A 25625-nucleotide genomic window follows, 5' to 3' on the forward strand; every position below is an offset into this window, starting at 1 on the left:
TAGTTCAGTCTTATTAAATCACTTAAACATATTTAATAATCTCTTACCAAGCTTGATGACTGTGGGCATTTTTGCTTACTTTTTGTTCTAAATAGAGATGGCATATTGGATTGTGTAAAAATGCAGGAAATTAGCTTTAGACAGCAAACAAAAAAAAACAAAGTCGCATCCCGGTGAGGAAATGTCAGTCATAATCAATTCTACTCATTATCATCCCCCACATCATATCTGCCAAATTGTATGAACAGTCTTCTTATAACCAGACGTGATATTTTAGAACGGAAATAAAATTCTTGGTAATTGCATTCTAGTCTTGGAGCTTCCCGTGCGAACATGAAGGTCAATTTGCCAAAAGTCAGTCTGTCTCTATACCTTCAAAGGCCTGAGGCTACTAAAACACTTACTTACCCACCCTCTAACTCAGGCAAAACCTAACTTCCACTTAAGTCACATTTTCACTGTCTCCTATTGACATCAATGCAAGACAGTGATAAGTTGACTTACACAGATTTGCCTCTGTGCTTAGAACAGACATAGCAAGTGAAGAACCTCAGTCAACTGCGCTTAAGTGAAAGTGTCTTTATTGATACCGTTACATGAATAAATTGCAGAAAGTCAGCAAAATATAATATAAACCGTATATCAAACCACGCCTATGATGCACTAACAGGGACATGTATGGGTACATCACACCACTCAGACGCTACTACTTTTGACCAGCGCTATACGTGATAGTGCCCTATATAGGGTGTGATTTGAGACGTGCCACAGTTTCTATTCAGTCAGCCTGCTGAAGAGAACTTGATTGGAAAGTTGAAAACATTATACAGTTAAGTCTGGCGATGTCTGAATGGATTTAGAGACAGTTTGGGAGTTAGGAAAGAGGGTTGATCCTGCAGACGACTTGTGGGCTGCTCAAGCTCTGGAGACCCCTGGTGGTGAAACTAGGTATCTACACCAAGTTATGTACAGAGAAAGCAAAGGAATCATTCATCACTGTCAAATCAAATTTTATTTGTCACATGCTTCCTAAACAACAGGTGTAGGCTAACAGTGAAATGCTTACTTACAGGTCTTTCAACAATGCAGCGTTAAAGATTAATATATATATATATAGAGAGCGAGAAATGCATTACTCGTTCAACTTAGGTCCTGATGGATTTTACATAGATTTTATTTTTAAGTAGTCCTTTTTCTATAATCTTTTTTTTCCTATGGTGATTTCTTCCTATTGACTTGACTGAAAATCATGTCAAGTTACCTATGAGAAACGTATGTAAAAGCATGTGAAAATAATGAAATTCTCTAGTCTTTTCAGACATCTAAATGTTGATCGTGACATTGGGGTCAGTTATTGAAAATGTGAAGTATAGTTGAGATAACAGAGCCAGAAAAGCCTACAAAATGACATTGGGGTCAAAGGCATACATATTCTACATGAACTTGCAAACTCATTAACCAGGTTTCCATCCAACCATTTCATGCAGATGAATTACCTGACGCATAAAAGTATTGACAGGGCTGATGGAAACAGGAAATGCTGGTACAATTTTATAAAAGCTGACAGCCAATTTGTTTGTTCGACATGGTGGCATCTTTTTGCGTCTCTAAAATGAATTGTGCAAGACAAAGGGGGTGAAACACCTTTATGTGCAAATATTGATATAATAACCATAATATTTTAGTAAATTTGGGAGTCACGCGATGATATGGTATATGGTTCTCCAACGACGACTCGGGAAACCATGCAGTTTAAAGTAGGCTACAGATTAAATAAATGAACTTCATAGGGTGGTGAATGTGCAAGGTGATGAACTTGATGCTCCTTTCCACTAAATATTGAGGGTCTTATTCTGGTGAAATGATAGATGCTTGGCTGCAGTTTGAGCAATAAAATATTAAATCGCTCTTATCCATAATCTTATAATGTAGGTAGCCTACCCGCACTGTATCTGTGTGCTGTTGGCTAGAGTGCAAGTGTCAAAACCAGAGCGCACACATTTGCTATATAAACGCAACAATGTTTGTGAGAAAACCATCAGTAGAGTTGAAAATGCAATGGAAAACCTATTTAACTTGAATACATGACAATTTAACTGCATAAGTTATTTTTGTCTACCACGTCATCGCGCACAGCCTTTTATCAGCAAAAAGTCAGTTTGATGGAAACATCTCTGGTAGGAAAATCCGCATATTGTTTTATGCAGATTTTAGAATATTCGCATGAAAATCTGTCGCAAAGTAGATGGAAACCTAGCCATTGGCATCAAAATAAATAAATTGTATGTAGAACAAAAATTCATAGCCAGCTCTCGTGAATGGTGGTTGTACCCTTGAATGTAATTTCTAAACAGTAAAAAAAAAAAAAAGTATCTTTACATTGGAGAGATGCCATAGGGTGTTGATCTAAGGAAGGATACTTAGAATAACAATTATACAGAAACTACCTTAAATATACAAGCACAAAGACACAAAAACATGAGGAAAAAGCGCACAAAATTATTTGTAATACAAACAAATAGCATATCGGGGATCAATATTTAAAAGGATCTTGCAAAGTAGCTTCTTGGTTTGTAGCTTTCAAAAATAGTGATTACAAATTATTGGGAAACGCAAGCCAATACAAAATGTGTTGTTTTCTTATATCTTACAATGCCGTGCCAAAATTGTCTTCAAAAGTTTTCGTAGCATATCGAAGAGAGAAAATACGTGTCTGTACTGTCTGAGGTGTGGACGTGAGGTACTGAGCAGATAAGTAGACAGGGAGTTGGGATGGGTCTCAACAGGCACCCTATCCTCTAGATCAGCGATTCTCAACTGGTGGGTCTCATGTGAGGTTTTGAATGGGGCGCGAGTGTGAGTTAAAAATAAAATACATACTCAAGTCTGAAGTTAAACGACGAACAATTATAATGAACCTATATTTAATTTAACCTCAAATATTTTTTCTTAAAATCACAGTATTTTCAATATAGTGTTATTAGCAGCACTATTTAGCAGATTGGGTTGATTTTGTAGTCTCAAACCAGTGAGTTTAACATTCTTCAAGAATATGGGCATAATTGAATAATTTAGGTGGGACTGTGGTTCCCTTGTCATATAATTGATATATTTACTATCAATATAGCATTGAAAATAGTATGCATTTCGTCAACAAAAAACACAATGCAAATACTGGACCGCAACAGACCTGGTTCAAATTGGGTCCCCAGGAAAAAAACATTTGAGAACCACTGCTCTATATAGTGCACTACTTTTGACCATAGCCCTATGGGTCATTGTCAAAAGTAGTTCACAGGGAATATAGTGCCGTTTAAGGTGCAGGCTTGGACATTAAAAGAGGTGGCTTTTCCCTTCAGATCCGAATCACTGGGATTCGTTATAACGTCATTACCATGTCTGACACTGACAGGCAACATACTGTATCAGGCATAGACAATTCAATATTACATAGATGTAGTAATCTTAATGACAATAATACAAATGATCTAACAGTAATATTTATACAGTTACATACCGTAGATTCTCCTCTCCAGTCACAGGTTTCTGACGCTTTACAATTTCTTTATATAAGCCATAATAAAAAGAACAAAATACACCATCAATTCATAAGAAAAATAGATTGAAGATAGTGGAAAACAGTAAAGAATATTCTGGGGTGTATTTTTGTTTCATTTATTTGTTTGCTTGTCTGTTTCATTTTTAGAAATTGATATAAAAATAAAAAATTTAAATCAAACTAAAAACATAGAAAATTAAAACCCACTTCTGTATGGCCTGGTGCTCTGGTCCAGGTGGGGAAGTAGGATCTCTCTCCAGTACCTCAGAGTGTCTGTGTGTGTGTGTGCGTGCGAGCGAGTTGTGTGTGTGTGTGTGTGTGTGTGTGTATGTGTTGCGTGTGTGTGTGTGTGTTTTAGGTTTAGCGTAGCGGTTCTCAACTCCGGTCCTCAAGCTCCGGCAGTGTACAGGTTTTTGTTCCAACCAGGTCCTACAAAACAAATAATTTAGTTTTTAAAAACTGAACGTTGGATTTATGCTGTAGTGCACACAATACGTTTTACTCTGCTAAAATCTAAGAGATAATAAATAAAGCTAGGTATTCCTTCCCTGTGAGGTGAGCACAACAGAAATAGAGGTACGCTGTCAAGGCAACACACCCAGAGACCCGAGGTTGGAACAAGAACCCGCCAATATGTCCGCCAGCAAAATGGCCAACATGGCTAGCACTGATCATAGAAGGCCGAACCCAGCTCTGACTCAAACACTCTGACCAGTATGCACAGGCTCTCTCACACACACAAACAGAACAGAGTCAGGCCTAGCACTGATGAGCAAGGGGAAGAGGGCCGGGGTTGAGCACCACTGAGCATGTGCGAGAGAGAGCGTGAGTGGGATTCATTTTGCAGGTAGATGAGTAGCGTATCTGGGTGGTGAGTTAGGGTTTATGGTTGTGGCTCTACTGTGCGTCATTCTTGCTGTCCTGGCTGCTGGGCGTCTTGTTGTTCCAGGGGGAGTGTGCGCCCCCCAGAGCAGGGGAGCTACCAAAACTGTCCTCGTCCTCCAGGCCCCCCGCTCCGTTGGCCGTGTCGAACTGGCCGTTCTCCAGCCGCGTGATCAGACGCTCATCTTCGTCTCCGAACTCCCCTCCCATCAGTGTGGGCTCGCCCACCATCATCACGTCCTAGAGAGGGACAGCAAGGGCCGGAACATTATCCCCATAACCACGGGGGAGAACCGAGCATGGACGATCCCAAAGGACTTCGAAAATGGGATGGATGGGGCTGGGACTACCGTGGTTACATGTAATGGTGGATTTTAGGCTCGATGACACTTATGAATAATATTTTATGTAACCTTTAGGTCCTTGAAGGCCTAAAATGATATGGACATTTTAAAATGAAGCCTTTCAGTACCTATGAAAATAAGGATAACTCATGTTTGTGTGTGTCCATCAATGCTCACCCCACTCACAACCAGACATAGCTCTGGGTTTCAGGCACACAGCCCAAATATTTAACACCATCTACAGCAGGCCCAATGCCAGCCTCTGTTCCAGGGATTTGGGTAGTATTGCCCTTCCCCCATTGGTCAGCGGTGGGCAGCCCTGATCCTCGAGTGCTGCATCATGGGGTTTTTCATTCCACCTCGGGTCTCATTGGCTCACTTAACCAACCAATAGCACCTAAGCTGTCTGTGAATTCTACGTTTTGATAAAAACTACTACCGCTGTGCCTAAGTTTGTAGGACAATAAAGCAGATTGAGCAGAATGTCTCACCTGCTCCAAGTAGAAGTTACCCCTAACCACAGACCTAGAATCAGATTGGTGCATCTCCACTCCTAACTAACATTTAGAGGGTTGATATAGTATCTGATCCAGGACCCGTGGTAATGTCTACCTCCTGTATGTGTGTGACCCGTAGGCCAGAGGACCAGGGACTGCCCAGCACTGGCTCACGTCAGACAGGGAGTCATTGGCATCATAAACCTAATACACTTCCACCATTCCCCATAGCCTATTTCCCCAATCTGATCCTAAACCCAGAAGGCCCCACCTCCACCCTTCTTCCTCTCAACCCAATATCCTGCCTTCTATCGACTACAAACCTGTCTTAAACTCATATCCTTATCATACCAGCCCCATCTTTCCTGCCCCCATATTCCTTTCTCACCTGTCCTATCACTCCCATCTGACCAGAAATATCTACCCCTATGTTACCTGTCCCAAACCCCCCAAAAGGCTGTAATTGGGAGTCTAATAAGGCGGTGCACAATTGGCCCAGCGTCGTCCGGGTTTGGCCAGTGTAGGCCGTCATTGTAAATAAGAATTTGTTCTTAACTGACTTGCCTAGTTAAATAAAAGGTTAAATTAAAAACAAAAAAATATATATGTAAAGATGGGATGCTTACAGGTACCTGTGTGGAGAGAGGGAAGTTGTTTGCAGGACTCTTCTTCTTGCTGTTGTTTCCTCCACCAGCGCTCATGTTGCTGCCGCCAGACATCTTCCTTTTCCTCCGCTTGTTGGGCGCTTGTCTAGCCGGCTCAGCTGGAGAGAAATAGGAGGAGAGGTGTAACAGATCTGCAGCGTGTGTGTGTGTGGCTTGTATTACTATCTTCGTGGGTACCGGAATCCCAAAAGTTCCCACAAGGATAGAAAAACAAGGGAAATATGCCCTTTTTGGGACAGTCCCCAAGGCTATTTTTGGCTTACAATTAGGGTTGGGGAAAATAAGATTGAATGGAAATAAATGTTAGGTCCCCACAAGGATAGTTAAACATATGCTGTGTGTGTGTGAGAGAATCGGATTCATCTGTGCACCAAGCTAAAGGGTTCAATTCTCAAGTAAGGTTGTGTGGTTTACCCAACATTAGGGATGGGCATGAGTAATCGAGGACTCGAACGGACGTCAAAGCTCAATCTTTAACCAGAAATAAAAAAACATTATAAAACTATTTGGTGGAATGTCATTAGTGGCTGCCCAAACAGGCAAGTGAAAAGTTTTATTATTGTCTCTTGAAGACAAAATGTTAATTTGCTTTGACTCTAGTTTTCTATTTGTACATGTGCATTTGCGGGACACAACAAAGAAACCAAGCGTCACAGTTCTTCTCCCTAGATTCCTTTTCCCCTTAGTGTCTCATTCACTCAATTGCGTTCCAACTGCTCCCTACCAATGTTCCCGCTAATTTTTTGGGGCACTGAGCAAATTTCAAGTCTGCTGAGTGCAAACTTGAACGTTGTGAAAATTCTGTGCAATTGGAACGTGTTCACTGAAGCTGTACCCTCTTTAAGTTACAGTTTTAAGTGGCCAAGTAGACTACTTGATCATAATGTAGGCCTACCAGAGTGGCCCATCATCAAAAACAATGGTGAAAATGCATCCAATAACATTTTAACAGCTGTTCTATCATTCAGCCAACAGTAGCAGCCAAATGTGTTGTGCTCAATGTAGGTCTACATTCCATGAGACTTTTGAAATAAAAAAAATATGTAGGGATTGACAACCTGTTTATCCAGGTTTATGACTGAAATGTGTTGTTTGATGCAAAATACAATTCATTATTTCCATTATTACAGAGAATCAGACATATTATGGCTAGAAATGCACAGTGTTTGGTACTCTTGTAGGAAGCAACCACTCCCCCCATTGGTGACTATAAATTAGCTACAACTGGGCTAATAACTCACTTACTAGCAAAGAATATGAACAAACGTACACAGCTGGCTACACGCAGCTCTCGCTTTGATCTCAAAGCAAGGGCATCTACTCGCGACCACATGCTGTAAACACAATCTAGTTCAAAGTGAATGGCACAGACCCATGTGGCAATGGTTTATTTGCATATAGGGAAACTGCAGCTCTGATTGGTTATGGCACACCAGTCTGTGTAGAGTATGGGCCTGATTCGTGCCCGTCAATGCAATAGAATCCTACTCCAATGCTCTCTGACTACAAGAAAATCGCTTGGATAGTTAGTTTTGTTTTGGTATGTTGCATTGAAAGTGACTAATATTGCGTTGATTCGATCACAATTCGCACAGTAGAGGGAAACGTTGATAGTGTTAACTAGAAAGTTGGGTGAAGTTCAATCTCGTGCTTCTTTGAGCGGGCTGATATTTCTTCTGCCCGTGCACAGCTTAGAGCCGGGGGGGGGGGGGGGGGGCATGCGCCCGGGCCCGCGACAGGAGTCGCTAGAGCACGATGGGACAAGGAAATATTAGCCTTCCAAACCCGGACGACCCTGGGCCAATTGTGTGCCGCCTCATGGGTCTCCCAGTCACGGCCAGCTGTGACACAGCCTGGGATCGAACCCAGTTCTGTAGTGACGTCTCAAGCACTGCGATGCAGTGACTTTAACCGCTATGCCACTTGCGTGCCCCCGCAAATGTATTTTTAACAATCAATTGGTCCCCCAAAAAAATGCATCCCTCTGTTGAATTTCAAAATCCCGATGAGGCCCTCGTGCCAAAAAGTTTTGGTTAGCCTATGCTATAACACCATAAACATAGACAGGTTCCACACTGAAAATACACAAAATTGTATTTATCAGGATCATTAAGCCTAGGCCTACTCACCAAACAGATGTCATGGCCGTAATTACTGTGAAACTCTTAATACATTTTGAAAAACTAAAAAACCAGGCAGAATAAAATAAATTAGACGTCTGTATATCGAAAAGACAGATTGTTTTGTAACCCTGAATCTTCTTTCAACTCGCCAAATTGAGCCCTGTTTCAAATTATCACTGAGAGTAACTGTTCCAGATGCAAGATGCGCATCACTACGTTTTTTCATTTGGAAAAATATTATATTTTATTCTGTTATATTACATCATGGTTTTTTTTAACAATTAAAAAAAAGGTGTCTTGACTGATAAGGGATCAGGAAATAAGAGCATCTTGACTGCTAAATTAACAAAGCAAGGCTATGCCATTGCATAGCCATTGGCTTCTACAAACCAACGCCACTGCTGAGATTACTGCCTTTTTGAAGATTGTGTTCAAAAATAGACGGCTGAGATTACAATTTCAATAAATTAATCTTAAATGGTGCTTGCTTTTTTATTGACTAAATATGGGGCAATTTAGCAATTAAGATTTATCTGTAATGGTTATGATAAATGAGGCATTGTCGCGCACTGTTGGCATAGGCCTATAGATAAATGTGCACATATCTCTCCAGTTCGGGCCTTGCATTCTAAAAGTAAATTTAAACATGTATTAGAGTACTCGGGGAAAAAAATAATGCGAGTACTGGAACAGTCAAAAAATGTCAAATGCCCATCCCTACCAAACATGTGTAAAGTCTGATTGTCACCTGGTGGGGCCACCATGCGTTGCCACTTCTGGAAGAGGCAGGTCTTGAGACAGTCTCTGGGACTCAGACTGTAGGTCTTGTGTCTGGACATCAACTCCTGCATCGGCTCCAAGATCACACACAGCTAGATGAGAGAAAGACAGTCAGAGAAACAGATTACCAATACTGCTTAAGTACCAGCATCTCTAACCACATTTACCCTTCCACTGACTAAAGCACTGAACGAGACAACCAGCGGCGGCTGTTGGAAGGAGCTATAGGAGGACGGGATCATTGTAATGGCTGCAATGGAATTAATGGAACTGTATCAAACAAAATAAAACCTATGGAAAACACGTTTGACACTGTTCCATGAATTCCATTCCGGCCATTACAATGAGCCTGTCCTCCTATAGCTCCTCCCACCAGCCTCCACTGGACTGGACATACCCTGAGGTAGTTGAGTGTGGAGTTGGACAGGCCACATCTTGTGATGTTTTTAGCCAGCTGATCCAGCATCTGAGGGTCCTGCACCTTGGAAGAGAGTGAAGAGAGAAGGGTGGAAAGAGAGCAGAGAACAAACATGGGAAGGTGGTCAGTAACACTGGTCTGGAAATCAATTCATAAATCAATCCACCAAATCTGTGGATGTGTGTCAGGGTTTCCGTTAGGAAATTGTGGCACCGGAAATTTGAGATATATACCGGACCATATGTATTGTGTAACCTGATTAGGGCGTCCACCCACAGTGCTCAGGATGACAGAAAATCCCATTTAGATTATGGTCATTCATATTAACAGAACATGCAGGTCGAGGATCCAACGATGTGCAGTCCTTCTTACTGAATTCTGCTGCGTAATTTGAAGATGTTAAAATAACTATCCACATTTACTTTGTGGCAACCCGCGGGCCAGCAGGGAGCTACAAAGGAAGGAGCAGGGCCATGGTCAGCACCAGAGGGCTAGAGGCCAAGTTGAGTCAGCACCATGGACAGCTCTACAGGCACCAACTGGGGCTGGTGATCCAACACTGGTACTACCCAGTCCAGGTGCTGCAACCAATTGGCACCTGGAATTGGTCCCACCTGTCCCTCGTTAACCCAAATGAGTATAAGTAGAGGTGCTGTCACTCGGGCGCTTGAGCAGACAGGCAGAGGGTATGCCTAGACCTTAGAAGAACTGGAGAAGATGCCACCTGGTGCAAGTTGAGAACAAGTATTGAAACCCCGGACTCATCACTCTCTCTCTCTCTCTTTTGTTGTTCATTACCACAGGCGGTCCGAGGAGCCGCCACGCCGGACACCAAGTGACCCACCCGTTACCTGAAAGGCCTTTCAGTTATATTTCTCCCCATTCCCCCCACAATTAGTAAGGAACAACTTGTTTGAGCACTGCAAAACAGTCCCCCACAGTCTTATTTTATTGTGAGTTTCACCTCTGACTCCCCTGGGCTACCATATCTTCTTCAGCAAACAAGACGAGTAACAGCAAAATCACTAGCCTACGTGAATCTACTATCCCCCAATGGAAGTTAACCTATCCTATTGGTAGGTTAATATCAGACTCAGGCTAGTCTATCCTCCCACAACTGTCCCAATGTAACCTGGTAACCTGAAAGTTGCTAAACTATTATTTCTTCACATTATTAGTGCAGCAATGTCCATTCCATAGTGGGGATAACACCACTGTCAAAGCACACTGCACATGCGAGCGGTTTCATGTGACAGATGAACATATTAGTTAGAAATTTTGAAAGAGGGGAGATCTAATGTGACTAGGATTGTGCCTTTGGTGACTGGACAATGAAAGAAAGTTTATATAAAATAATTGCCTCCACGGATATGGTCTGATTTTGAGTAAGCTACTTTGAAGCAAGGTAAGAAATGTCTCAATACGTAGTAAAATGTTTGTTGAAGCACCTTTGGCAGCGATTACAGCCTTGAGTCTTCTTGGGTAGGACGCTACAAGTTTGGCACACCTGTATTTGGGAAGTTTCTCCCATTCTTCTCTGCAGATCCTGTCAAACTCCGTTAAGTTGGATGGGGAGCGTTTCTGCACAGCTATTTTCAGCTCTCCAGAGATGTTCGATCGGGTTCAAGTCCGGACCACTCAAGAACATTCAAAGACTTGTCCTGAAGCCACTCCTGCGTTGTCCTGTTGGAAGGTGAACCGTCGCCCCAGTCTGAGCAGGTTTTCATTTAAGGATCTCTGTACTTTGCTCTGTTCATCTTCGCCTCAATCCTGACAAGTCTCCTTCGACCTCATGGCTTGGTTTTTGCTCTGACATGCACTGTCAACTATGGGACCCTATTAAGACAGGAGTGTGCCAAATCATGTCCAATCATTTCAATTTACCACAGGTGGACTCCAATCAAGTTGTAGAAACATGATCAAGGATGATCAATGGAAACAGGATGCACCGGAGCTCAATTTCATGTCTCAAAGCAAAGGGTCTGAATACTAACGTGAATAAGGTATCCGTTTTTTTATTTTGAAAACATTTGCAAAAATGTGTGTTGTGTGTAGATGGCTGGGGATATTTGTTTATTTAATGAATTTTAAAGTAAGGCTGTAACGTAACAAAATGTGAACAAAGTCAAGGGGTCTGAATACTTTCCGAAGGCACTACGATTTCAAAATGCATACTGCCTCCAGCTCAGTGTAAAGTGGTGTGACGCAATGATGAAGCCCAACTTCCGTTAACTATGCCTTTGTTTGAGATTCTGTAGCAGAAGCTCTAGCACTGCCTGACAGACATTCCGCTCAAAGGCTCTGTATGTGTATGCTGAAACATAACGAATATACCGTACACAAACTAAATTATGCAAATTAACCTATAGACCGATAAGCATGACCGATCGACTCGTATTTCCATAAATTAATAGACTAAACAGCATTATTTCACCATAGGATTTCTCTTCTACTTCTCCGGGACAATTGGTCGGCGCCAATTTCAAATGTATTGACCAACCGCCTGCTATTACCGGCTAACGGAAACCCTGGTGTGTGTGTGTGTCTGCGACTCACGTGCATGGCCAGTATGCTGCGAGGCAGGACTTCTCTGTGTTGTCTGATGCTAAAATGCCACGTCTTGATTCTCATCATGTCGTCAAACATGAACTCCAGGTACAGACGGCCCTCCACACACACCTGAAGGAGAGAGAGGTTAGAGGTCAAACACCTAGAGCAAGGTAAGGTTTCTTATCATACAGTGCACAGAAAATAGGGGGAGAAAAAGAGACTAAAATACATTGTAAATGGGGAATGTAATGTGTATTTGCAAATGTTCAAATTGACCAGAAAGTGTATTTTCGTACCTGTGTGAACATGGGCTTGCCGTTCTGTGTAACCATGGTGCACTGGTCACAGTCCAGAGACACAAAGTTAGTGTGGAAGGACTCTTTAGGGTGCTTCAACGTGTAGAACAACTCAGTGGCGCCGCCTTCAAAGATACTCCGGAAGTACCGTGGGATCAGCGTCCGGCCGATAGCTAGGGAGAGGATACATTTACTGTTTCAATACATTTATTTAGTATCAAATGCAGATTAACACGTTATGGTTACAGAGGGTGAAATCGATGCAATCCCATAATAAAGCATAGCTGCCCTGGAATTCAAAATGTTTCGTACTATATCGTTTGGGCCCATCCTCTAGACAAAAGGTGATGGTGAGCATGGCATCATCCTCAAAGAACTCTGTGGTGAAGGCATCCCACCAGAGATTGTCACAGTCCTACAACACACAACCAAATCAGTCCAACAGTAAAGGGGAGAGAAGATATTCCCACCATCAGTGAATCAATCATTCAATAAATCAATCTCCCACCACAGACTAAGGGCACAGCCAAATCGCCATCGTCGCTCACCTCTGTCCAGTTCTGTAGCCGTTTGTTGAGCTCAAATATCCTGTAGTCTGTCTGGTTGCCATATGGTGTTGGTCTCCTGCAACAGGACAGAGCAGGGTCAGTACAGATGGACTGGACTTGAAGGCACAACAACTTTATTTTCTAATTAAAAGCTTTGCTCTAACACTATTTCGAGGCCTGGGGGGGGTCAAGGCTGATGCTGTGATCGTCAGTCGGTGTACTCACCCCATGCCAGGCTCAAGGTATGACGGGGGGTACATTGGTGTTGGCCTGCAGACGGAAAGACAGGAGAAAGTCAAAATGAAAACCCAGTACTATATAGGTGATAATAGTAATACACTTACAGTACTAAGAGTATGAGCTAAGTGGCAAATGTGTGCGTGTCCTACCCCACGTCCCTGTCCAGCATGGTGCCGGGGTGGAAGGGGGGGAAGGCACTGCCGTTAGGGCCGGGCTCCTTGGGGGAGTACAGCTTGAACGACTTAGACGAACAGCCTAGAGAGAGAGAAAGAGAGATTGAGCGATTTGGACAACGGGATTACAGCCTGAGGCTCCGTACACAGCCCGTGCTAAAAAAATAAAAAATAAATCAACCAATGAATTGCAGCCTCGCACCAACACACTCCAACATTAAGCCAGCTACAACCAATTAATTTACTTGCTTGTTTTTGCCCCTCCATGTGTGAAAGCAGACTATTAGACAAATATGCATCTTTAATCTTATTTACACTCTACCAGGTAGATTTTTAAAACATTTTTTATTAAAAAGTTATTTCACCAGGTAGGCTAGTTGAGAACAAGTTCTAATTTACAACTGCGACCTTTGACTGAAATAACATTCATTTATAGCATATTTCAGAGTACAGATGAGAAAACAGGAAAAAAATAAAATGTTGACTACATTGTAGAAATGTTACCAATATTGTATTTTCTTGTGTGCAAATAAATACAAACCAATCATATGCCTACAGTGTGATACAAGACCCTTTCAATGGTGATTTGGGACAATTTCAACTGAGATCGAGTGCGCATGTTCACCGATGAAGATCTCTCTCTCATCATCATGAAAGATACTTCGACCAACAATTCAAATAAAATGGCTATTGGGACAAAAAGGAAATTAAGATTTTAAAACAAGCCAGACAACGGCGTGTCCGCTGCAAAAGTAATTCTTGTTACAAGTATTTCGCCTACACCCGCAATAACATGTGACCAATAAAACTTGATTTGAAAAAGCCCATGATCATCGGACATTGGAGAGGTGAGCGAGAGAAATGCTGACATTTTGCGCGACTTTTGGCACTCTCCGCTCATAATCTCCATTCTAGGCCTACTCTTTCATTGTGTTAATAGTAAGTCAACCTAAATATTTATTGAAAAAGGCTATGGTAAATAGGAATAGGTAGGTCATTTGTCACCCGGCTGTGAGCTGCACTGTTGTGCTCTGCCTGACTCCGGCAGGGCCAGTCATGTTTAAATAGGTTAAACTATCGTTTTCTTTTTTTTTTTTATAATATAGAAACTATCGTCTGTCACATCACAATGTCATATCTTCACAAGATTTTAGAATTCTATAGTAGCAGTCAAATAGACCAACATTTTTTAAATATTGTTTCATTAACCTTCCTACTTCGTCAGAAACACGGGGACAGATGTAGGCGGTCATTGTAAATAAGAATTAGTTAACCGACTTGCCTAGTTAAAAAGGTGAAATAATAATTTAAAAAATAAAGTGTGTACCAAAACAAGTTGTGAGCAATTGCCAAAAGCTATGCAATCTGGTTGACTGAAAATACTTAGACTTTTGTATCCTACTTTGTAGTAAAAATAACATTAAACTAGGCAAATATAAAAGGCCAAATGTAGTCTACTTCAAAATACACACATGCTAGGTAAATATTTAGTAAATTAGCCATTTCATGCTCAAGTTGACCGTACTATGGAATTGCTCTAAATCTCTATTGATAAACTGGGTAAATCAAGATGTAGCCTAGGTCTATTCATGATACAGATGAATGCATATTATTCAATACGACTGTGTGAATGCATTGTGCTATCGAGCTTGTTTCAACTGATTTTGTGGGGCTACAGATGACAATCCCTTCCATGTAGGACTTATTGTACTTAACGTTCCCATAGAAGAAGCAGTCTTCTTTTAGAAAAATGTGCGCTGTCTCTAAGAAAGTAATGACGTTATTTGTGAGGCAGAACATGGCGGTGGATTCTGGCTTTGTGGCTATGGAATATTGGGGAAACCAGGCAGGAGGGAAATGAAGTGAATGAGTTTATGGTGGTGAGATAGACAAAGTGAATTAATCAAGTTTTGGGTAAGAATCAGCTTTGAAATGTGCATATTTTTCATTATATTTCCATATTATCACAAAGAAAGTACTAGGGTAGTGAATTTGTTGCTTCAGCTGTAAGCTAGCAAGTAAAGTTAGCCTTCAATTAAAGCTAGTATCGTCTTGCATTGTAAAAGTGTTCTAGCCTGTATGAACATTGTTTTGCCAACAGTAATTCTGTTTAAATTTTTACATGTCATGTTGCATTATTCAAGTGTGTTAATTTATGTGCAGCATGAGTCAGGAGCTAATAACGCAGCCCAGACAGCTCTTGCAATTACTGAGTAAGTGGAGCAGGTATTTTGCTCTATAAAAGGGGCTGCACTGATAGACAGACTTGATCCTCCATCACACGAGAAACATTTGACAGAGGTAACAAATTCTAGTACCAAACAGCTTAACATTTTTTTTTTTTTTAAATACAGAAGTTTCAATGTACCATACAACACTAAGCCCCTCTCTTGCATACAGCAGCCTAAAATCATGTGATCACAGTCCTGCTGTGTGTGTGGTGTGTCCTGTCCTGCCCATCCCCCACCCCTCCCTCTAGCTTGCTGTGGTGTTAACCTTCTCCTGCCTAGATCTGTGTATACTGAACCACTCAGGCCTTCATTACAACGCTGCTGTAACTAAACACCCCTTCTAAGGCTTACTGAATTTGAAGACAAACACTGCGTTGAGTCTCAACCTGTATTCAATAACATCACATCTCCATCTGTAGAAGTATGGCTGGAAATATATATATATATATATATAAAAAAAGGCTACTCTGTGGCCTACTTCGTCAACAACGGGTGGGTGGGGGGGGTAGAGAGAGATTAGAGAGGGAGAGATGGGGATATGTGCACTGTCCTGAGCTGCCTGCCCTCCTTCCTCTAGTGCACAACTCAGCCAGCCCAGGTCATTATAAAAGGCATCCAAATGCTTCCCAGCCAATACTGTTCGAAGAGTTTGCATAGGTTATGGCATTTTGTGTTGTTTTATTTCGTTTTGGACTTCTGAGGGTTTGTTTGGCTGTTCGGCACACATTTTTTCTGGAGGCAAACTGAAGCCTACGCCCCTTCCTCTGTGATTGGTCAACAGTAGGGATTCTTCAATAAAGTATTGTTTTTAAACGAGAGACGACTCGTTTTCAAATACCTTTTTTCATTGAGAAATACCGCACCAAAAAGCTCATTTAGATGTGAAATTGCACGACTAAGATCTCCTCAGCAAAAGCGTCAAAATTAATGACAGATATCTTGAGTTATCGTTGATTAATTATGACTATTTTGAGGATCTGGCTACGGCTTCTCGTTTTTCAAGCGAAGGTCTTTTAAGGGAGTATGCGAGTACACGTTCGGTTAGCCGAGTTTGGCTAGGCACCAGCAGAACTGAAACATGCTGAGGCCTTAACACAGGGAAAACGATAGCTTCTACAACTCTAATATGCTCCCAAAAGCAGAATCCTGCATCTCACCAATAAAGCATTGTTTGGAGAATTACATTACACATTATATACCCCCCCCCCCCCAAAAAAAGCACTCAAATCCCTCCTTGTTTCACTGCACCCCAGAGAGGCTGTCTATCCTCCCCTACAGGGTTCACTGCAGTTCTATTGGCATGACCTTTGACCTGGCAGCAACCCCAAACCCTGGTACACCAGACATCAGCCCCAGACATCCCCCTGTATACACTCAGCCTTTCTCTAGGCTAGACAGGTACATCATATTAAATTACTCATTAATCATCCTACAATCAATAAAAATACTTTCATTGCACAGACTGGCTTCAAGCCTTCAACCTCTGCATATAGCCATGCCAACATGAGATTAGAATGGATAAGCAGTTGGTGGCATCCACTCACCCTACTCTGGGGGTCAATCCTAATTCTCAAAATGGAGGACGGGGGTTTATTGTCTTTATGGGCAGCAACGTAGTCTAGTGGTTAGAGCATTGGACTAATAACCGAAAGGTTGCAAGTTCGAATCCCTGAGCTGACAAGGTACAAATCTGTCGTTCTGCCCCTGAACAAGGCAGTTAACCCAGTGTTCCTAGGCCGTCATTGAAAATAAGAATTTGTTGTTAACTGACTTGCCTAGTTAAATAAAGGTAAAATACATTTATGACAGATGTAGATGGATGACATCAGTCCAAGCTTCCAGAGTTCTAACACGGAGGAGCATCATGTCACTGTAGATGTCATATATAGGAGTCACAGACAAACCTCTCTTATATTCCCAAAATGACACACACTATCAATGATAGCGCCATTGACCTACCTATCTTGGAGTGGGTGAAGTCTACTACTAGAGAAACTGATCTACGGCCTGTTTGGAATTTTCCACTCAAAGAGATTTGGATGAGCTTATACTCTATCTAGGGGGTTATGATTGATTAGAACGAGAATTGAATAATACAACAAAAACAAAAATCGCCAATTGACATTTGCACACACCGAAAAACAGCATTATGAGCCTAGTACAGATTACGTTAAACATCGAAGTCACATAGCTGAGAAGCTAGCAGCCAACTACATGGTAAATTCTTCATTAATTGTCTTATCTTGATGAATACTGTCGCGTGAGATCAGTTGAACAAAGGTTTGACTGGATGCTGATAGCAAGCTAGCTACAACAGCAAGATTGTCTGTTGACCAGTGACAGTGAAGTTAGCTCGCTGGCGTTAGCCATCTAACTGTTAAGTAACTAAGTACGTTAGCTAGCTGCACGAGCCGCATTCGAAATTTCACTTTTGCATCATAATAATTCATTGCTACTTAAATTGCAACAAGACTAGTACCTAGAGATAATTGCTAACACTTCAATCCACCATACCTGCACCGAATGGTTAAACGAAACGGTGTTTTTTTTCAACACCACTGCTCGGTTAGCAGGTTAGCTTGAATGCTAACTGTCCCAATTTGAAGCACCTTCAGGCTCAGCTTAAAATAGCCGTTATTTCAGTGCTCCTCCGAAACAAAACGAAAAGCAAAACAAAAGTGGCAATAATTAGTATTTCCCCAGTTGCGTTATTTTTGCTCCTCCAAGATAGCGTTTTTTTTTTTTAGCAACACAGATGTTGAAAAGTGGAGAAGGAGCCAAACCCTTTGTTCCTAGCCAGCAGCGAACAATGGCCCCCCGTCTCTGCACTTGCTTCCCCCCTCGCTCCTCCTCTTCTTCTTCTTCAATGAGGTGTAACGGCGGTTGGCATCTAATAAATATTGCATTACCGCCACCTACTAGACTGGAGTACAACTCCCTTACCCTTTCCTTGAAAAAAACAAATACCCTACCATCTAACACTACTCACAAAAAAACTAAAACCGAAATACCACCCAACTCCATTATATAAATCTATGTAGTCCTACCTCAGGCCAACAACCTGAAAGGATGGGACACCACCACTTAACACACCCTGTAACTCCTCTGATGTAAAGTATTGCACACCCAAATACCAGTCTCAACGTCACCAGTGAAGAGGCGACCCCGTGATGCTGACCTTTTAGGCAGAGTTGCAAAGAAAATGCCATATCTCAGACGGGCCAATAAAAATTAAATATTAAGATGGCCAAAAGAACACTGGACAGAGGAACTCTGCCTAGAAGGCCTGCATCCCGGAGTCACCTCTACACTGTTGACGTTACCACTGGTGTTTTGCGGGTACTATTTAATGAAGCTGCCAGTTGAGGACTTGTGAGGCGTCTGTTTCTCAAACTAGACACTCAAATGTACTTGTCCTCTTGCTCAGTTGTGCACCGGGGCCTCCCACTCCTCTTTCTATTCTGGTTAGAACCAGTTTGCGCTGTTCTGTGAAGGGAGTAGTACACAGCGTTGTACGAGATCTTCAGTTTCTTGGCAATTTCTCGCATGGAATAGCCTTAATTTCTCAGAACAAGAATAGACTGTTGAGTTCCAGAAGAAAGGTCTTTGTTTTTGGCCATTTTGAGCCTATAAATCGAACACACAAATGCTGATGCTCTAGATACACAAGTAGTCTAAAGGAGGCCAGTTTTATTGCTTCTTTAAAATCAGAACAACAATTGTCAGCTGTGCTAACATAATTGAAAAAGGGTTTTCTAATGGTCAATTAGCCTTTTAAAATGATAAACTTGGATTAGCTAACACAACGTGCCATTGGAACACAGGAGTGATGGTGGCTGATAATGGGCCTCTGTACACCTATGTCGATATTTCTAATGGAGTAAGCCGTTTCCAGCTACAATAGTAATTTATAACATTAACAATATCTACACTGTATTTCTGATCAATTTGATGTTATTTTAAAATGGACCAACAAAAAAAAAGAGCTTTTCTTTCAAAAACAAGGACATTTCTAAGTGACCCCAAAGTTTTGAACTGTAGTCTATATCTTAACATCACTTTGGTGGGAAAAGACGCAACATCTTGAGAGCAAAACAATTCACATTTCTTTCCCCCATTCTGACCAGCAGAAACACAAACAATTATCACAAGACCACTTCTGGTTACCCTCACCAATTCCACAGCACCCAACTCTGTTTTCACCCACCCTGAAACCAGAAATGGGTCAGCCAAAAGGCAGGGGTCCACTTTTTCAACAAAAAAACAGTCACAGACATCTTTATCCTGACCCTCGGTGCGAGCCTCGGGCTCCAAGAACTTCACCACACCTACCACCTCCGACACTTCAACCGCATTCACTTCCATTTCTCCTCCTGTCTTCAGCTCACTCTGCTTACACTTTCCACCATTCTTCTGTAACAAACCATCTCCCTTTTTCCCGCCATTTTTAACTGGCTCGAGCTCACCCTCTCTCTTAGACCTCCATTCCTCCTCTGTATTCCAAGTATACATCTTATGATATCGTACTTCTCCTGACATACATCTTGTTCTTGCCTTCTCAAGGGACACCATTTAACCGGCTGTCACAATCTCTGTACAATCAGCACAAACCCCTCGGAATGTAGCGCTCAACAGTGCATCCCACTTATAAAGCAGCTGCTTCGTCTTGATGTTCTTCTTTAGCAAAAGCGACTGCAATGCTTTTCCAATCCAAACAAGCACGCTCTTCCAACCACCATCCACTGTCTCACTTCCTTCTCTCTTCCCCCTTCTCACTGTTTTGTCTTCTTCTTTACATTTGTATTAGCGGATCAAAACCAAATGAAAGGTGCCTTGACCGCCACCTACTGTACTGGAGTGTGAAGCCGGTCCCTGTTCATATTTTTCTTTTCTAGCCCTGTGATGCCACCTACTGTTCTGGAGTGTGAATTCATTACACTTTGTGACTCAAAAGGGATGGGGAAAAAGGGAAGAAAAATTGGCTTACCAACTAACCTTACACCCAGCGGACAATTCCAATGGAGTTTTCCCCATCTCCTCAAAAGTATCTCTGACGGGAATTAATTTAGTGTGGACGGAATTGCTGGCAACGGTTGTTGGGATGATCAGAGCTCCGGTATCAATAGTTGATAAACAAACAATCAAACTTCACTCGATTTGGTGGCGGTTCGGCACGGCTGTGCTGTGACTGGGTCAGAGATGGTAGGAGATAGTGATGGAGAAGAAAGAGAAGCAAGTATGGAGCATAGTGGTACAAATTAAGGGGGGAGTTGAAAATAAAAAATGAAAGCGGGAGAGAAAGGGAGTAGGGGTTTGAAGGGAAGCGAGAGGTTTATGGAGGCAGAGAGATGGCAGAAAATTTAATTTGAGGAGAGCAACATAGTGTCCAATGCTAGTAGAAGTTCGGAGGTAGAGTGCGGAGGAAGTGCGAGATAAGTTGCGAGGGGCGTATGGATGTGAGGAGGAGCATAAAGTGATTCCGAAGTTTAGAGAGGAAGGGGGAGTTGGGGCGATGAGTCCAATGAGGTTGACGGCTGTGATGAAAGAGTTGATTGGGGAAGTTGTCAATGCAAAAGTGTTAAGAGATGGGAGCTTGTTGGTGTTCTGTAAAAAAGGGAAGTGTAAGGTGATGTTCGAGCAACTGAACTGATCAAGCAGGGAAGCAGTGGATTAAAAGGGTGATAACAGGAGTGCCTGTGAGTGTTAGCATTAAAGAGGTAGGCGACAACTTGAGGAGGCATTCCATTGAATGTTCAAAGATTACAAGCAAAAAGGGGTGGAGTTAAGGTGGATATCTTGTCTATTCTGTTACACTTCAAGGACAGGGTACTGCCAAATAAAGTAACCATAGGATATATGAGTTATTATGTGAGGGTGTATGAACCGAAGCCTTTAAAATGTTATAACTGCCAGAGATTTGGGCATGTGGCAACAGCCTATAAAGAGAAAAAGGTGTGTGCCAGATGCGGAGGGGAGTATTAAACGTGTAATGATGGTGTACAACCAAGGTGTTGCAGCTGTGGGGGTGCTCATAGTGTGGCATATGGTGGGTGTGAGGCAATGAAGCAGGCAGTGGAAGTGCAACAAGTGAGAGTGGAGTGAAGGGAGTTATATGCTGAGGCAGTGAGGGTGGTCCAGGTCGAGGGAGATACAGGTTTGATGGAGAGATGGGTAGGAAAGGGAAAGGGGGATACCTAGTCAGTTGTACAACTGAATGCAATTAACTGAAATGTGTCTTCCGCATTTAACCCAAACCCTCTGAATCAGAGGTGCGGTAGGCGTGAACATATAGACCGGGGATTACAGGGCAGGTGGGTGGTGATATGGCATACATAGATAAGAGAAAGCTAGTGACAATCATAGCAGGAGCTATCAATATAACTGCCAAAGTAGAGTCTACAACAGGGAGGATTCAGCTAATAGTGAAAGCGGCTGGGAGACATCTGAGTACGACAGGGTTGACATGGGAAGTAGTTTGAGATGCCCTCAACCATCTAAGGGTGGAGTCATGTATTACTGGATCTTAGTTATGGTGGTAGTACTACAATGGAATGCTCGAAGCCTGTTGGCTAATGGGCAGGAGTTCAAGCAGCTCATTGTAGATAGTGCCAGCTAAGCCGATGTGATTTGTGTGCATGAAACATGGCTCAAACCGACTGTGGAGTTTATCATATGTAGTGGTTCGTGTGGACAGAGATGTAGCGGGAGGAGGGGATGTGCCACCTTCATAAAGCAAGGACTTCCTTACAGAATGCTAGGCAAAGGTATTGAACTGGAATATGTGGTGGTGGAGGTGTGGTTGAGAGGAGGGGTGCTAGTGAAGTACTATTATCTTTATCAGATATTGGACCTGGAAGTGCTGGAGAGGGCGGAGGGCCATGATATAAGTAATGTAATGTGGTGTGGGGGGGGTCGCCAAGCAATGTAAAATCTGAAAAAAATGAAAGATCTGATGTGCCTGAATGATGGCCGAGGGACCAGGATTGATGTAGCCATAGAGAAAGAGTCTGCCTTGGAACTCACTCTGGTATCTAGTGCGATGGCAGGAATCTGTGAGTGTGAGGTATGGGAGGAGTCCACAGTAGGGGGTGATCATTATCCCATAGTATGCGCAGTAGGCCGGAGGGAAGAGGTGTCAGTGGAGGAAGTAGGCAGGTGGGTGTTTTGAAGGGCAAAGTGGGATCAGTTTCAGGAGCTGAGTGAGCAGGTGATGGCTCAAGTGGATAAGAGAGGGGATGTGGATAGTATGAATAACTGGGTGAGAACAGCTTTAGTTGGGGCAGCTGCTGAGGCAATACCTGTGAGTTCAAGGAGGAGGAGAAGGAGGAAAGCAGTCCCATGGTTGGAGGAGTGAGGAACAATGGTGAGGAGTAGGAACAGGGCATTTAGAGTACTGCCCAGGACGTATAACTTCCAACATCTGATTCAGTATAAGCAAGCCCAGGCCCTGGTGAGGAGAACTATTCGTCAGGCAAAGAGGTCATGCTGGCATCGGTTCTGTGACACCATTGGAAGGGCGACACAAGTGGGAGAAGTGTGCAGGATGATTAAGAGAATGAGAGGGGTCAGAAGAGAGTGGAATTATCCAGTGTTGACGAGTGGGAAGGATGTGGCAGTAACAGATGAGGAGAAGGCAGAGATGATGGCCAAAGTGTTTATCCAAGTGTATATCTTAACTTCACCTGGGAAAGCTGAGGTGTGCTATGTTATCACATCTTAGTGATGAGGCACTGGATAAGGTATTGGTGTTGTACAACAGAGTGTGAGAGGAGTGGAAACTACCAGGAAGCTGGAAGGAGGCCGTAGTGGTACCAATCCGGAAGCCAGGGAAGGACCCAACGAGGCCAACAAGCTATCAGCCAATAGCTTTAACATCACATGTATGTAAGATTATGGAACACATGATTACATAGAGGCTAACTTACTTCCTGGAGAGCAGGGACTAGTATCGCCACATCAGAGTGGGTTCAGGAAGGGTAGGGGAACTATGGACCCAGCGCTCTGCTTAGAAGCAGAGGTCAGGAAGCCTCAGGTGAACAAGGAGACTGTTGTAGCTGTCTTTTTTATGTGGAGAAGCTGTATGATATGATGTGGAAGGAGGGGTTGTAAATCAAGCCTGATATTATTGGGCTAGGAGGAAGAACGTACAACTAGATAAAGGATTTCCTGTTTGGAAGGTCTATCCCGGGTGAGGGTAGGGACGTATACCTGGTGGATAACGGTACACCGCAGGGGAGCGTGATTAGTCCTCTGTTGTTCTCAATCATGATCAATAATGTTTACTCTCAAGTACAGATGGATATTGGAAGGTAGCTATTTGCAGATGATGGGGCCTTATGGAAGAAGAGAAGAAATGTGCCATGCATAGTCAGGAAGGTACAGAGAGCAAATTATGAGGTAGAGCGCTGGGCATTCATGTGGGGATTCAGGTTCTCTGTAGAGAAAACTCAGACAGTGTTCTCTACCAGGAGGAAGGTGGGAGATGAGGTATGCTTGAGGTTATATGGAAGAAACTTGGAGAGGGTGGGGTCATTTAGGTTCCTTGGGGTATAATTTGACACCAGACCGACCTTGGTAGAACGCATTGAAAGAGTGGTGGGAAAGTGTAAGAAGGTGCTAAGTGTGATGCGCTGTCCGATGGGGAAGGAGGGGGGGGGGGGGACTGGGCGTTCCTCATTGAGGACCATGTATGTTGCATTGATCTGATCTCTAATAGACTATGGCAGTATAGCGTATGGTTCGGCAGCCTGAATGTCATTGGAAAGGCTATATGTCATACAGGGGCAAGGGCTCAGAATATGTAGTGGGGTGTTTCGGACCTCTCCAGTGGCTGCGCTACAGGTGGAGATGCTGGGATATGCCATTGCAGATTAGGAGACAGCAGCTGGCAATGAATTATTGGGTCAACCTACAGGGACATGGGGTGTCTCATCTTACAAAAGGGAATTTACAGGCATGTTAGGAACATGAACAAGAACAGAATACACGCTTTGGGTGGGTGGGTAATACCAAGGCAAAGGAGATGGGACTGTATGGAAGGGAGTTTAGTCCAACAGTAGCTATTCCTGTAAATCCACCATGGCTACTCCCGCCTCCAGTAGTTGATCTAGAAGTGTTGTAGAGACTACAGAAAGATGGGGAGGGTGTTGATCCTTCTGATTTGTTTAATAGACGTCTGGATACTGTGTATCAGGATTTTGTGACCATTTACACAGATGGTTCAAAAGATCCAACGACAGGACGCACTGGGTCAGCATTTGTAGTGCAGGAATATAGGGTGGCAGTCAGGAAACGTATTACAGATCATCTGGCTGTATATACAGCGGTGCTGATGGCCATACTGTTGGCCTTGCAGTGGGTGGAGGAAGTCAAGCCAGACAGAGTAGTTATTTTCTCTGATTCATGTGCAGTGTTGATGAGTCTGCAGTCCTTTAGCTCACGTAACAGACAAGACCTGCTTTATGAGGTACTACAAACCCATGGCAAGGTTAGACAGATGGGTATACAGATAAGATGGGGGTGGAGGGGAACAAGGCAGTTGATGTACTGGCTAAACAAGCACTTAGTAGTGGGGATGTTGATGTTGTAGTTTCAATGAGCAAGGCCGAGGCAAAAAGCCTGATATGGACAGTGATGGTGCAGAGATGACAGGAGCAATGGAAAATAGATACTAAGGGCAGGCATTTATTTAAAGCACAGAGGAAAGTCGGGGAGGGGAGGACGGCAGAAAGGGACAGAAGAGAGGAGGCAATATTTTACAAGATTAAGGGTGGGACACAGCCGGATTGAATCAAACTATTGTGATTATTGCCAGGAAACAGAGACAGTGGAGCATGTATTGCTACAGTGTGGGCAGTATCAGAGGGAAAGTGAGATGATGAGATCTAGTACGGATAAGAACAAAGGCAAGAGAGAGTCATCTTTGGCAGTGCAGAGAGCCTCCGTGACACAGAGGACAGCAGTCTCAGTTGAGTGACCCATATTGAATCCTGACTGGTTAGGGTCAAGAAGATCGTTCTGGGAGAGATAAGAGAGCTGGTCAGAGGCAGCACGCTCAAGTGTTTCGGAAAGAAAAGAAAGGGATGCCTGTCTATAGTTTTTGACGTCAAAGGGGTCTATTGTTGGTTTCTTGAGGAGGGGAGATACTCGGGCCATTTTGAAGTCAGAGTGGATGCAGCCAGTGGTCAGGGAGGAGTTGATGAGGGAAGTGAGATATACAGTTGAAGTCGGAAGTTTACATACACCTTAGCCAACTACATTTAAACTCAGTTTTTCACAATTCCTGACATTTAATTCCTGTAAAAATGCCCCGTCTTAGG

General features: G+C 42.9%; 1 protein-coding gene across 14 annotated transcripts in view; it reads right to left on the reverse strand.

Annotated features, from left to right (window-relative positions):
- Nucleotides 1–564: 564 nt before the first annotated feature.
- Nucleotides 565–25625, reverse strand: part of LOC106576859 (LIM domain-binding protein 1) — a 47142-nt gene continuing 22081 nt past the window's right edge. For 4 of the 14 annotated variants that reach the window (XM_014154338.2, XM_014154340.2, XM_014154342.2 and 1 more), the window contains 10 exons: nucleotides 13052–13157; nucleotides 12888–12932; nucleotides 12663–12738; nucleotides 12427–12529; nucleotides 12115–12287; nucleotides 11825–11947; nucleotides 9248–9331; nucleotides 8819–8942; nucleotides 5909–6045; nucleotides 3893–4681 (listed from right to left, as the gene is read on the reverse strand). In XM_014154338.2, the coding sequence (XP_014009813.1) occupies nucleotides 4457–4681; nucleotides 5909–6045; nucleotides 8819–8942; nucleotides 9248–9331; nucleotides 11825–11947; nucleotides 12115–12287; nucleotides 12427–12529; nucleotides 12663–12738; nucleotides 12888–12932; nucleotides 13052–13157 (1196 nt within the window). In that variant the 3' untranslated portion in view covers nucleotides 3893–4456. Of the gene's footprint in view, nucleotides 4682–5908; nucleotides 6046–8818; nucleotides 8943–9247; nucleotides 9332–11824; nucleotides 11948–12114; nucleotides 12288–12426; nucleotides 12530–12662; nucleotides 12739–12887; nucleotides 12933–13051; nucleotides 13158–17820; nucleotides 18347–19772; nucleotides 20068–25625 lie in introns of those variants that run through there. The other 10 variants (XM_045700670.1, XM_045700669.1, XM_045700671.1 and 7 more) reach the window with 10 other exon arrangements.

This window comes from Salmo salar, chromosome ssa18, assembly GCF_905237065.1.
Source record: "Salmo salar chromosome ssa18, Ssal_v3.1, whole genome shotgun sequence".
NCBI classification, from domain to species: Eukaryota; Metazoa; Chordata; class Actinopteri; order Salmoniformes; family Salmonidae; genus Salmo; species Salmo salar.